Source organism: Podarcis tiliguerta (genome assembly GCF_965153285.1).
Source record: "Podarcis tiliguerta genome assembly, chromosome: 3".
In the NCBI taxonomy this organism is placed as follows: domain Eukaryota; kingdom Metazoa; phylum Chordata; class Lepidosauria; order Squamata; family Lacertidae; genus Podarcis; species Podarcis tiliguerta.
The window spans coordinates 70,763,333-70,777,614 of record NC_139536.1 but is presented as its reverse complement, the minus strand read 5'-3'; the positions used below and the strand labels follow the sequence as shown (position 1 = coordinate 70,777,614).

General features: G+C 43.7%; 1 protein-coding gene across 3 annotated transcripts in view; it reads right to left on the bottom strand.

Annotated features, from left to right (window-relative positions):
- The window catches only part of RTN4IP1 (reticulon 4 interacting protein 1), a 56,797-nt gene that overhangs the window by 41,127 nt on the left and 1,388 nt on the right, over positions 1 to 14,282 (bottom strand). For 2 of the 3 annotated variants that reach the window (XM_083433535.1, XM_083433534.1), the window contains exons 3-10: positions 13,488 to 13,639; positions 12,572 to 12,640; positions 11,503 to 11,627; positions 10,699 to 10,747; positions 7,776 to 7,912; positions 6,724 to 6,907; positions 6,496 to 6,588; positions 507 to 596 (exon numbers count right to left, since the gene is read on the bottom strand). In XM_083433535.1, the coding sequence (XP_083289661.1) occupies positions 507 to 596; positions 6,496 to 6,588; positions 6,724 to 6,907; positions 7,776 to 7,912; positions 10,699 to 10,747; positions 11,503 to 11,627; positions 12,572 to 12,640; positions 13,488 to 13,639 (899 nt within the window). Of the gene's footprint in view, positions 1 to 464; positions 597 to 6,495; positions 6,589 to 6,723; positions 6,908 to 7,775; positions 7,913 to 10,698; positions 10,748 to 11,502; positions 11,628 to 12,571; positions 12,641 to 13,487; positions 13,640 to 14,282 lie in introns of those variants that run through there. The other variant, XM_083433536.1, reaches the window with a different exon arrangement.

Below are 14,282 nucleotides of genomic sequence, written 5' to 3'. Positions count from 1 at the left end.
AGTCGGTATTAGCTTCATGAGATATGGCTATAAAAACTGAAAAGACTTGCCTCCAGTGTGGGGGGAAAGAGGATAGACCTATTACACTTTTCTCATAGTGATTCTGCACATACACAAGTGATTGACAGTTCATACACTGTTGATGCCAAGGGTATCTACAGAAGCAAAGCATTAATGTGAATCCTTATCCAAAACAAAAAGCTTTTTAAATATCCCTTTCCATGCACCTTAAGGGTTTTCCAGCCTGTCTTCAATAAGTTTTATGAAAACGTTACATTTTTGCTTCCCAAAGACTGTGCATTTAATGACCATGTTTCATGGTGTCATAACAAAAAATCATTTCAAAATAAGAATTCTATTGCTGCTGCAGTAACAGTGCATTAACCTCTAGATATTAGTAGCTTACCAAAGTCCCATGTAAGAAAACTCACATAGGAACTAAAGAAATTTCACAGAAATCAGAATACCTAGACAGAAACTATTTATTTATCTGTTACATTAATCACCGTTTTTCCACGTGCATGCCCTTCTTCCATCTTCTGGAAGGCCTTGGGAACATCAGAAAAGGAGAAAACTTGATCAATAACTGGATGTATCTGCAGGGGGATGGAAATACATTGTTATTCTAATGGTTTGTATACAGCACAAACCCACAACAAAAATATGAGCATATAGCATTAAAAGATAGTAGCAAACATTTTCAGTTTGCTTGAAACTAGCCTGCTTCCCCTACAGATTGTGCACCACTGTAGCTATGCCTCTCAAGCGGACTAAATATTATACCTCTGCAGAAATAAAGTATTTCTCAAGAAAGAGAATGCAGGTTTTCCTTTCAATATTGTACCCTTATTGGTACAAAAGCAATCAATTATAGGGGAAGATCATGAAGATCTAGAAAAGGGCAAAACACATAATCAGGTGTATCATTTTTAACTAAATGAAAAACAAAAGCTGCAGATATTTTTAGTGATGCCCCACACACTTCAAGCAGTTATTTATCTGGAGTAGATGAAGCCAAACACTTTGTAAAACACATGCACAATATAAACAGCCCTTTGATTCCAGGTTTATCTGCTCTTTCTTCCAATATTTTGGAAGAAGAAAATGGGAGGGGAGCAAGAAGGAAGGACCCAACATTTAGAACAGTAATCCCCCCCCCATAAGTGTATTATCTCTGTTTGGTTAAAAAGCGCATCCTGGCACCATCTAATTACACACATAACTACAAGGCTTTAAAAAACAACAGAAAACCTTTGTGTCAGCACCCCAGTACTTCATTTCTCTCCTACAGGTGGACCATATGACCTTTATACAGAGTCATACCACTGGTCTATCTAGCTCAGTATTGTCCACAGTGGCTAGCATCAGCTCTCCTGGAATTCAGAAACAAGTTTCCCCAGCCCTACCTAGAGATGCTGGGAAATGAGTCTGGATTCTTCTGCAGACACAGCAGATGCTCCACAACGAGCTACAACCCTTCCCTTCTATAGGTGGACTTTTAATAAAGTATTTTTTTTAAGTGCCAATGCTTAAGAGTATATTTTGGGGGGGAGCGATTCAAATAAATGTCCTAATGAACTGCACCACCACCACCGGAAGGCAATAAAATGTGCACTGATCACAACTGACCCTGGCACCCACAGATTCAGTGGCAGAGTGGATGAGCCCAACAGGCGCATGGGCTAGTCAGGATTCTCCCTCATGTAGAGAAGCTCTAAACATGTAAGCTGGTGCACATAGAGGGCTCCATCACACTCTTTACCAAATGGGTGGCTGCCATGTATACTCAGGATTAGCAATACAAAACCCACTGCAAGTCTTCAGTCTCCCAGCTGCCACTGCCTTAATGCAGTCTACAAACAAATCAAATCTGCAAGTGATCTTCACAATTGAAGCTAATGAGTTCTTCCATTAAAACAAGCCTCGCAGCTCAGAAAAAAGTGAAATAGGATAATGAGGAACATACAGTAATTCCACACACAATTGCTCAAATCAGTAGAACATGAGACTCTCAATCTCAGGGTTGTGGGTTAATGTCCCACTTCGGGCAAAAGATTTCTGCATTGCAGGGGATTGGGCTTGATGGCCCCATGGTCTCTTCCAACTCTGCAGGTCTATGAATGAATATCTATAACACACACCATTTTGGAAAAACAGCTTGTGGTTCACAGGACTAATCTCTAGGGGGCACAATCTTACTATTCCATGAAGTCTACAGCACTCTTTAAAAACAAGGCAAGAGAAGTAGTGTAGTTGGAAAGACCCTTGAATTTAAACTAAGATCATTTTTGAAGGCTGCTGCAAAAGGCTGAAAACTCATACACTAAATTGTTGCAGACATCTGGTCTGACGGGCTTGTTGACCCTCAGCAATGCAAAAAAGCGACATGAACACTACAACTGATGATCACAGCAATCTGGCGCATTAAACACTTTATCTGGCCAGCTGATCCCGACCCATTGTTTCAATAAACCTGAAAAGGGCTGACCATGTACCCAGCACAATATGTCATTCAGTGTTTACTGCAATCAACCTGACTAAGACAAATATTTCTTCCTGTGCACAGGCGGGCAAGTCAGACAAATGCATTCAGCAAGTGATGACGTGATAGTAAGTGGAGATTAACTAGGCAATGAAAACACTATCTGTTTACAACTACGCATCAGCCCCCTGGCCACAGAACACTTGTTTGTTCAAAGGAGAGAGATTAAAATCATGAAGTCTGGGGAGGGAAGGGATTACATACACCAATACAGAACTGCCAGCCTGAAAAAAAGAAGTGAAATTATTGAGCCTGAGTTCCAGTTACACGTATCTTTCGGTTGTCCATTCATGATAACAGTGACCTGCGAAGTATTCTCCCATGTACTAACAGTGCACTCGATCTGCAGAGTGTGAATCTTTACACAGCTAACATGGCACCATTCGTGCACAAGAGAGAGGGAAATGGCAGGCTTTGCAGGATCCCAAAGCTTTGCAGAAGGCCAAAAGACAAATCTGAATACAAAACATGAGGGGAAGAGGTGTGGGTAGGAAAGAAATCCAAACAAGAAATCCAAATAGTGAGGACTGTCCATACTCGGTGGGCATGGAATGGTGACTGGCTGTTGGAGAGGGGGAATGGATTGGAGTCTCCTCAGAAGGGGCATAGCTGGCTGGCCAGCTCCCTGAAATTTAACTCAACTAGCTAGGACTACAACACCACCAAGGGAAAGAGCCAAAGGAGTCATTCCATTAGCAGAAGATGGCTTGGATCCAATGGAGGATTCAGAAAATGGAAGTGGGGAAAGGCAGTTCTCAAGTCTTGGAAGTAACCCCACAAAATAAACTAAGCTGCAAGCAAAACTAAACCAAGAGCTAGCTAGGATGTTTCTGCAGAGGAAGAGGCTTCCCTCTTCAATACCTATGTTGGGTAAAGAACAGTGAGAGAGCCCTCTTCCCCTTCTTTGCTAGAAAAGTGTTGCAGTTTCATAGATTTGCAACGTAAATCAGAAACCGAATAAGGCCCTTAATCCAAACCAGTGGGGCTAAGGGGTGCATGTAGGGTTAGAGAGAGCGCTTGTCTATGGCCAACTACTGAGTTCATGCCTGAGGGTATATTTCAACCATAGACTTCGCAGGTGACACCCCTAGCTATTCAGTAAGGTAAGATGCAGTAGAGATCTACCCCCAGATTTCACACGATGACAAGAGGCATAAAAGCAAGATGACTCACAGTTGGCAACGTGAAGGCCCAAGTGTCCTCAGAACAGAACAAGGCTACATATTCATTGATTTTATTATTATTATTAGCATGGGAGCCTGCCCAGACTACTGACTTTAAATTAACGCTTGTCAAAGGAGGCAACCCCATCCAAGTGTGGTAGGAAAGGGGGCGGAAATGCACAAAGGCTCTGCAGCAAGCAAGGTGGGCGTTTTCAAAGCTCTCTTGCACTTGCGAAGGCAGGCCCCGAGGCCTGCTGAAAGAAAGATGTAGCTCAACATTGGCAAGTATGCTGTGAGAAGCTGGCAGGAGGTCCAACTCAATAACGCAATGGATCAGGTGACACAAGCATGGCCCAGAAAATCTTGATGAAGTTGGATACAAGCAGTGGCATTCAATGCTAGTCCTACTCAGAAGAAGATAATGGCCAGAACTAACATAGGTTCATTAATTTCAAGGCAACTGCTCCAAGCAGGACTTAGCTGAATGCAACTCAGTGGCATATAGTTTATCCTGGTGTTTAAAAAATAGGCCTATATTCCTACCCATCCAGGCAAATACCTCATTCACAGGTTAAATCACTACTTTCTGAAGTCAATGAGCAACCCAAGAAGCAGAAGTCTATTCTTTCTAATACCCCACCACCACCACTCCCAGTATTTTTTCCATGGCATGGAAAGGCATTCAAACTGGCATCTTGCCCCTCCCAATGGGAAAGGCCTACTTTCCAGGGAAGCAGGAAGGCAGTGGAGATACTTTCCAGCTCTTCACCATTTGCTTCATTAGCTGCATTTGACCAGATTTAGATCAATGGTGAGTCACATGCAGTCCTCAGCCTAATTTTATGTGAGTAACAAGAAGGGAGAAAGGGGCTGGCAGAGGGAGAGATAAAAGGGGGTGCTCCAGCCCCACCCACTGCCAGTGTGCAAAAGGATACCGTTATAAAAAGGCTCCCCACTTTCGCCTTAGAGATGAACAAAGTGTGAGAGCAGACCTCTCAGATGTATCTCATTTTTCTGCCTTTACTACTCCAGAAGAATCTTGCTTTTTATGCAGGACATCCCTTCCTGCCTCACTTTATCTACTTCATAATTATTACTCCTCTGGGATGCAAAATGCAATGTCTGCCCCTTTCCCAGATCCCTAAAGTCAGCACCAAATTCTCACTGAGCTGTTGTTGGGACAAGCTGACTACGGCAGAAAACATACTAAGCGTACATCTGTTTCCACCACTAAATAAAACCACAGCTTATGAAAGTGTGCATTCATAAGAATACACAACAAGAGATGCCCCAATTCCAGAAAGAAATCATTATTCACAATGCAACATTTGGAAACATTCTCTGAACTTCTGTGAGAAGGTAATGGACAGAACCCCCGTTTTAATCAGTCTTGTTCTAGATCCCTTACATGCTTTAATAATCTGCCAATTTAGCTCCACTGACTTTACTGGGCGGGTTTTTAAACAGAATGTGAAACCCAGAAGTAATGCTTAGCACAAGCCTTTGCAAGCAATTGCCAGTAAGCTTGTAAGTTAGAATCTGGAAAATGCTTCGCTTATCTCATTCTTCGCCCTGCCCTATTATTACAGATTCCTGTAAGTACAGCTTTACCAATGTATACAGACAAAACCAGAACAATGGAATAAATGTATGTACATCAAAAATATCGGCTCAGCATTGTTTACAGGGATCTACAGGAAGCTAAAGCAAATGAGGAAAGCATAAAAGCCCTGAGAAGGAAAACCTTGGCATTAAGGATTTCTCTCTGAACAGAGAGAATGAGAGGGTAAGCAAACATTTCTCCTTCTTTGTAAACCGTATGACAAAAGAAGCCCCAAGCCATCCACAAACACACAATGGGCATTTTCAATAGCATTAGCCTTCACCTGCTCAGAGACTTATGCAGATGACTTAGTGCTATGCCCTTCCTCTCCTCCATACGAAGAGTTCTTCCCAAGCATGAAGCAAGGGGCGACTCGAGAGGAATCGGGCATCCCCAATACATCATGTGGCTACGTAGCAGTGCTTGTCAGTTCTGTCTAGGCCAAAGGCGTCTTTGCTATCACCACCTGAAAGAGGCCACTGAACCTTGCTATTATGAGAAGCATCCCTGCGTCAGCTTGTTCTTATTTGCTGCAGTAGAGAAGGCTGGAATGTGAAAGAGCAAGTGATATGAACAGAGCAAAAAGGTCACATTTACTCCATGTATGCAGCAAACAAAACTGAGTCAATATGAATAATACTCTAAGCTGGGGTAGCCCAGTAGCTAAGAAACTGAGCTTAAGAAGTCCCTGGTTCAAATTTTGGAACAATTAGGCCAGCCACTATCTCTCAGCCTCCCTTCCAAAATACAAGGGACAATGATGCCAGATTACCTTACAGCAGCCTTCCACAACCTGCAGTCGCTAATGGGATCTGCAGTCAAATAACACTGGAGTTTTGCAGTGTTCAGGTGCACCAGCCAGTTGCCTAGACAGTTAAGGCTACAGCATGTTATGTGCTGCATGTATTGTAAGCATCTATCTTCACAGATTTAAATGATTATGCTCCAGCAGACTGGAAGGCAGTCCTAACCTCCAGGCACACTTCTTTTTTTGTAAGCTGATACGCTATATAGATAAACAACAACAACACAGAAGCCCCTATTAGGACTCTCAACATGGCAGCTCCACAGCCAAATCATTGAACTTGCTAAAGTTTTCCTCCTTAGTTACAAAAGAAGCATTTGAACCCAAACGGCACATGGTTTATAGCAGATAATAGGAAGTAAAACTAGCAATTCAGACATACCTTTCCTGCATCAACGAGATCAGCTATTTCGTCCAGATAAGGGCCACTTGGTGCAAAAAATGCCCACCGGTAATGAACCCCTTTACAAAGATGCTGTAACAGACAGCAAGCACAGGTTTAGAGCATGACTGACATTAAAGAGCAGGTGAAAAAACAGCACACTGGAAAGCAATTGCTCACATACAGCAAATGGGTAGGAAGCTAAAGCATTTGATTTAGTTAACAGACCTTGAAGGTTTTTGAACCGAACGTCATTCCAGTCCGTAACATGCCATCCGCTACACCAAGCCTGTCCATGTTGACCAAGAAGGGTGTTATCAAGGAGACATAGGTGGCTCCTGACCATTTTTTGAGGAAATCAGGAGCCCATTTTTCAGTGGATCCACCAACATTATCTAAGATAAAATCAAACCTAGGGAGATAAAACAGGAAGAAAATGAATTGGAACATTTTCCTTTCTCTCCCAAAGAACACACCATGTCCCGGCCATGATGGTATCAATCAATTACATAACAACTTGAGGAAAGATATCTAAGCATGTTTACTCAGAAAGAAGTCCAAAAGGTTTCATGTGCAAATGCTTTACATTACAAACACATGTCTTTATATGTAAGTCATTAATAGTCTGGGCAGGACAATTCGAGCCCCCAGTGTTAGGATGTGGTGGGTTCCCTGTATGTCTCCACCTGCAGGGAGGCTCTCCCACTGTAAGATCCTGCTGTGCTCACAGTGTGGATTTCTGACAGGCTCCTGCTGGTGATCTTCCTGCTGGTAGAAAACCCCCAAACAGGGTGGAATAGGAGAGGGCAGATCTATGTGTTTGCGGGAGGGGAATTATTGGTTTGTTTTGGTTCTTTTTTTCATTAAGTACTTTGTGTTCTTACGTTGTATTTTTATGTGGTGAACCGCCCTGTGATCTTCGGATGAAGGGCAATATACAAATTTAATTAATGATGATGATGATGATGATGATGATAATAATGTTGGCCACGGATCCACTGGATCTTAAGTGAGTCCAGCAGTCAGAGAGGGGCCAGATCCTGACCCGGCAAAGCAAATACCACCTTCTGTCCTGGCTGCTGTGAGCAGCAAGGCTTCAGATACAGTGATGGCTCCACCTCTGAATTCGACCCAGTTGCTCCCTGTAAGGATTGCTCACTAAGTTACCAGCGCAGAAGGCTCAGGTGCAGGGGACCTGCTCAAACCCACCCAAAAATTGAACAGCCAACTTGGGGTTGTGCAAATTCACCATGCACACCCATGGTTTAGCCCATACATACAGCGGTAATGTTTTCAGCTGTTCTTCCACACTTCCAGATTTGTAGTCGATCACATCATCTGCTCCGAGACGTTTCACGAGTTCACTGGCATCTTGGGAACAAACTGCTGTCACATGAGCACCCCAGGCTTTCATTAGCTGAATGAGAAGACACAGTACAAAAAGAACACAGCAGCTGACTAGACTTGTTTTCAGCAGATTGCACACAACTACCGCCCTTCTCTAACTCAAATTTGTATTTCTTCTCAACAGGGCCAGACTTACGGCACCTTAAGCAAAGGACAAAATTCCCCCACCCCTTATATTTATTTTCACAGTAATTCATTTTGGTACAGCTGGGTTTGTATGGATCTTCTCAGTAGGTACCTGTATAAATTATAAGATGATTAGTATTATTAGTGTTATTAATCATAATAGAATCATAGAATTGTAAAGTTGGGAGGAGATCCCAAGGGTCATCTAGTCCAACGCCTATTAAATTATTATTATTATTGTTATTATTATCATCACCATCATCATCATTTACATTGCCCCCCCCCCCACTCGGCACCCTGTGGAGGAAAACTGCCACACATCCTCTAAATCAATGGCAAGCTGTTCTGTGCAAGAAAGGAGGAACTTTCTTGGCAGTAAGATCTATTTGAGAGTGGAGCAGACTCCCTCAGGAGGTGTTAAACTCTCCTTGGAGGTTTTTAAGCACAGGTTGAATGGCTATCTGACTTGGATACTTTAGCTGAGATTTCTGCACTGCAGGGGGTGGGACTAGATGACCCTTGGGGTCACTTCCAACTCTACAATTCTAGGAAAAAGACACCCAACCAGCCACTGCCGGGGCTATCTTGTGTCCTCTGCCTGCCCCTCGCCCCTGAATCCGGTTACAGTGGTACCTCGGATTACAAACACCTCGGGCTGCAAACACTTTGGGTACTATCCTGGGAGTAGTACCTCGGGTTAAGAACTTTACCTCAGGATGAGAACAGAAATCGCGTGGCAGCAGCGGGAGGCCCCATTAGCTAAACTGGTACCTCAGGTTAAGAACAGTTTCAGGTTAAGAGCGGACCTCTGGAACGAATTAAGTTCTTCACCAGAGGTACCACTGTACTTCCATCTGGTAGTAAGATGGCCAAACCTAAGAGTCAGGAGCTGTCAGATTCTGTTCTGAGGGAGCTGGGTCCATAACCGCATGATGCATTTCAAGTGAGAAGGCTCACCTGGTTTCACCTGTGGCATTTTTACATTAAGAACAAAGAAAGAGCTTTCTTGGATCAGACCACCAAATCCATCTAAGTTTAAATGTTTCCGACAAAAGACCGCAAAGCAGGTTGCAACAGTAACTGCCCTCCCCAGTTTGTTCTTTAGCAACTAGGACCCAACAAATGTGTCCCACTTGCACAATGGAACTCCCTGAGCACCCCCCAAATCTGCTCTGGAGGGTTAAAGGTAAAGGTACCCCTGCCCGTACGGGCCAGTCTTGCCAGACTCTAGGGTTGTGGCCCATCTCACTCAAAGAGGCCGGGGGCCAGCGCTGTCCGGAGACACTTCCAGGTCACGTGGCCAGCGTGACATCGCTGCTCTGGCGAGCCAGAGCCGCACACGGAAACGCTGTTTACCTTCCCGCTAGTAAGCGGTCCCTATTTATCTACTTGCACCCAAGAGTGCTTTCGAACTGCTAGGTTGGCAGGTGCTGGGACCGAACAGCGGGAGCGCACCCCGCCACGGGGATTCGAACCGTCGACCTTAGGATCGGCAAGCCCTAGGCGCTGAGGCTTTAACCCACAGAGCCACCCACGTCCGCTCTGGAGGGTTACTGTCCCCCAAACCCTCATTTTTCCTACCCAAATAAAAAGCTCAGTTTGACTTTCAGAATTTAGTTTCGTTTCAATATACAGACAGATGGTACTCATATTTTATACCTGGATACTTTTAAATCACATTTTTAAAAATGTCAGCTCTGGAAGGAGATTCTATTTGATATTTTAATTAGATGTAATTCAATATTGCATAAAAGACTGCTTTTCTGTGATTTCCAAAGAGTGGAATGGGGCCCCTCCAAGACAACACGGAGTAGATCAGCAAAGAGCAAAATCTACCACTGGATTTTCAAGGGATCTTTAGGAACTAGAAAGGACCAATATATACAACAGATTTGAAGCTGAATTCAAAACCTTGGTGGTTTGGAACAGGGCTGCCTGTCCCCATATGTGCATGTGATACAGTAAAGTTTTCATCAGAGGTCCTTATCTGGCTTCCTCAACCATCCAAGAGATGGCAGGTAGCCTTCTTAGTGGAAGCACTCTAACTGTACCCTGGTGTCATCATGGCATTTCCACTTTCTAGGACCTTTTAACTAGGTATGATCTGTTTTATCCTGGGTGTGCGCCAGTCACAAAATTAAGTTCAGATCCCAATTTGGTGCTTCATGAAACCGTCAGCCTTGCCAAGTCCAGCTGAGACAGAGCAAGTGTTTTGTTTCCCCTTCCATTCACTCTTGGGAAATTAAACATGATGATATTTTTCCCCCATTTTGAGAGAAACGGATGGGTCTTTTAGGCATAGTATCCAACAAGAGTACATTGAGCCTGCAAATAGGTCCTGGGAGATTTCTTCTCTCGGTACCTTTAACATTTGATTTCTTTCTTAATAATGAAAAACCTTTTTTACACATGCAAGTGATGGACCAGGAGCAAAAATGGGTGCAGCAACAAATGCTAATTTACTCACAAATCCATCTCTAAGCAAAAAGCATTGTCACAGTTCAAAAACACATTCTAGATAGGTAAAAGGCACTCAACTAATCAGTACTGTTATCTCACCATTCCAAGATTGGGGGGGGGGGGATGATGTTCTTAGTCACTCATTGCAGAGGATTTGAGTCTAAGCTTTCCCAAAATATCAGCCAAGGTAGTTAGTTGTAACATATTTACCTGTATCGCAAAGGTACCTACTCCACCTGCTGCACCAAAGATCAATACTCTGTGAAGCAAAAAGAATTCCAGGTAATGAGGCATTTCTATACCCCAGTAATTCAAAGTTGTGTAATTCAAATTGTGAAAATTTATTTCTAAATAGTTCTGTCTGTATAGGGCAAAGCCAAAGGAAAAGAAAGGTAAACTGGAGGGCGATAGATAATAAATAGCCCCTAAACTAGTTTTTAAAAAATCATACTAAAGCCAAGGAGAAACTTTTCATTTAACTATGACATTTTCTTGTGTATGACATAATGGGATTTCCCCCTTCCCTCTTGGTCCCAAGGCTCTTTAGAACCCCTAAACTTCTGAGACCACCTGAAGACACCTTACTTTCAGGTGTGTTCTCTTATCATAAGATCTACACCAGTTCTGCTGTCACTCTCCTCTAAACTCACTAGTGATGTTACTAACCCCAGACCTTCCCCCAAAGTGCCTACTGGCTCCTTGCCTCTTCCCACTCTGGGCAAAACCCCAGCCCAAGAGCTCCGTCACCCAAACCACAACGTGTTAAGTCCAACACACTTCAACATGCACGATAATCAAGGAACTGCTTGCAGTAGTTTATAAAATGGAGAAACCTATCTCACTCATTAAGTGACTGTGGCCCTCACACTGTTGTTAGACAACACATAAGCCCTGCCCATTGGTCCTGAGGGCTGGGGCTGTTGAAGCTGGGAGCCCAACAGCATTTGAAGAGCCACTGGCTTCCCACCTTTGCTCTACATGAAACTCCTGCTTACAGAACAACTGGTAACTTACCTCTTATTGCTGCAATTATCCTGATTTAGCCCCCCAGCGAGGCGAATGGCAGACCATGCTGTTAGACCAGCATAAGGTAAGGAAGCTGCTTGAGTGTGGCTGAGACATCTGGGCTTTCTAGAGATCTGCAGAAAGGGAGGAAAACAAACAAGTATCCACGAACCGGAAAGATTTTGCTTTTTAACATTGTAAAAAAGAAAGGATTGCCAAGAATCTGCAGCCCAGATGATGATGATTATTAATTCAATACAAATTTCAGATGCTGAGGGACAGTTTCGGGTTGCTCCAAACACATAATTTGCTCCTACATAAACATATAAAAATGTAAGAAAAGGAAAAGGAAATATAAGTTAAAGAACAAACAAAACAGAACTGTACACATGTGTCTATTTTGCCAAATGCACATGGCTGGTAGCTGAAATGCTGGGAAAAACAGGCAATCACACATTTTTCACACACAGTACCATGCATCCTTTTCCCCTTACAGATGTGTATACACGTGAGAAACATGCCATATCTGAAGTGTTGCTTCTGCATATGGATACTCAAAATTCATAAAACTGGAATACTATTCAGACAGGGTAGCTCCAGCCTTTTGAATAAGAGGTCACCTGGTTGACTGTAGCAAGTAAGCATTACCCACACACAATGGGTCCTTTCTGTCTTCACATTGCAGCAACACACTGCACTATATATTCAGAAATCGGACCCTGAAAACTCATTGCTGCCATACAGCAGCTGCAAGTTCAAGCTCACTGTCCTCCCACCCACTGGCAAAGGGTTGAGATTATGGTTCAGTGCTTTGTTTTGCAAGCAGGGAGAATAAAGCACTGTGCAATTGCAGCCATCACTCATCTGCCTTCCTCCCTGTCACCTTACCTCCCGTTCAGTGTTAAATTTAGGGAAGAGACAGAGATCTGCTACAGCATAGTTCAGATCACAGTGGAAATTTCTGACTCTTCCTTTAACAGTAAAAAAATATTCTAAGACAAAATGCAAAAACAACCCCACCCGTTTTAGAAGCTGCACAGAAACATTTCATCTCAAATTAAATGCTTTGCTTCATTACCTCATTTCCATTTGCCAGAACAAACTCTGACAAAGTGCCTTGTTTCCAGGGAGGAACTGCTGCCCATACCTGGGGAAAAATGAAGTCCAAAACTCAAACATAGTCCAAAGCTTTTCATTGTTTAGCAGAATTTCTAATCCTTAAAAATATTATGAATCAAATTAAGAACATAATAAGAGCCTGCTGGATCAGGAAAATTGCCCATCTAGTCCAGCTTCCTGTTCTCACAGTGGCCAACCAGATGTCTATGGGAAACCTGAAAGAAGGCCAGAGTACAATCACAACTGTAATCCCAAGCAACATGTATTCAGAGGCATACTACCTTGCAGGGCATGTTGGGAGAATAAAAGGCTAAGGACTAAACCATACACAAATCCGGAGTGAAGTCCCTAAAACGGTTGGATGGCCTCTTTCCAGTAACTCCTGCAGCCAAGCTGGTGCCAAACATATTGCTCCATACACACTGCCCAGGCTTCCGCCCTAGAGAGGTCACTTTGGTGCTGCTAACACAGGAGGCAGCGGTTACAAGTTACAAGCCACCACCGCAGATGCTGTGATTCTCCAGAGGTTTGACTTTACCCCCCAGAGGCGAACTCCATCGTCTACTGAGACAAATGGATGCCAGCAAAACAGTGGAATTGCAACATAACTTCCAACATGGTATTACTCAAGTTGGCACCTCTGTATGCAGCTTATGTACAGGATTATCCAACTTTTCCCTTACTGGAACTCCTAACACCTTAGAACTGCAGAAGCAGCAAAACAAGGAGTCAAAGAAAGATGCACCATTTGTAACTTCTGGTTTGGCAGTGCACAACTGAAGCAGAAAATGCACACTGAGGTAATGTTTCTACTGAGACGGAGGATTTATAAATCCACTTAGAGTAACTCCCATTCCTTCCTTGCTCATCCTTACCTCATCTCCAGGTCTGAAATATTTCACGTCTAGTCCACACTCCATCACAACTCCAGAAACATCCCGACCAAGTGTGAGAGGGAATTCACTGCCTGTGCTTGTGATGTGCAACGGATCCCGCTTCATCCTTATAGCAGCAGCTCCATAACCACCTGCCAAGCAAACAGAGAACAGTTGTTGCTGGTTTACACACAGTTCAATTTCCTATGCTCAAAGAGGCCTTCTCTGCAATAAATAGCAGTGTTGGGCTAGGACTTAGGAGACCAGAGTTCAAATGCCCACTCGGTCAGGAAGCTCAATGGATGACATTGGGCCGGTTGCTATCTCTCGGCCTAACCTACCTCACAGGGTTGTTGTGAGGAAAAGGTGGAGGGGGAGAACAGTGCGCACCACCTTAAGCTCCTTGGAGGAAATGTAGGGTTTGAACACCCCATTTTGCAGCCTTCCTGCTGGCTACTCACTACTGGCCCTCCTGCCTTCCCGCTGGGAGGCCAGTTCAGCCAGGTGAGCTTGATACAGGGACTCCTTAACCTAATCCAACCCTCCCCATTCAGCCCAGCATACAGGGGAGAGAAGTGTTGGATTGCTACGTCGGTCTTCATTTTCGTTGCAGCAGAGTAACAAATTGAAACATGATTGAATACAAAGCATTTTATCCAATGGTAGTCAAACTCACAGAAGACCCATTGACATTAATGTGCAGGACTAATCTATCCCCCATAATTTCAATGGGTCTGCTCTGAGTAAAGCTGAGGTGGATACAGCCCAGAGTAAGACACATCTAAGCCCACTGAT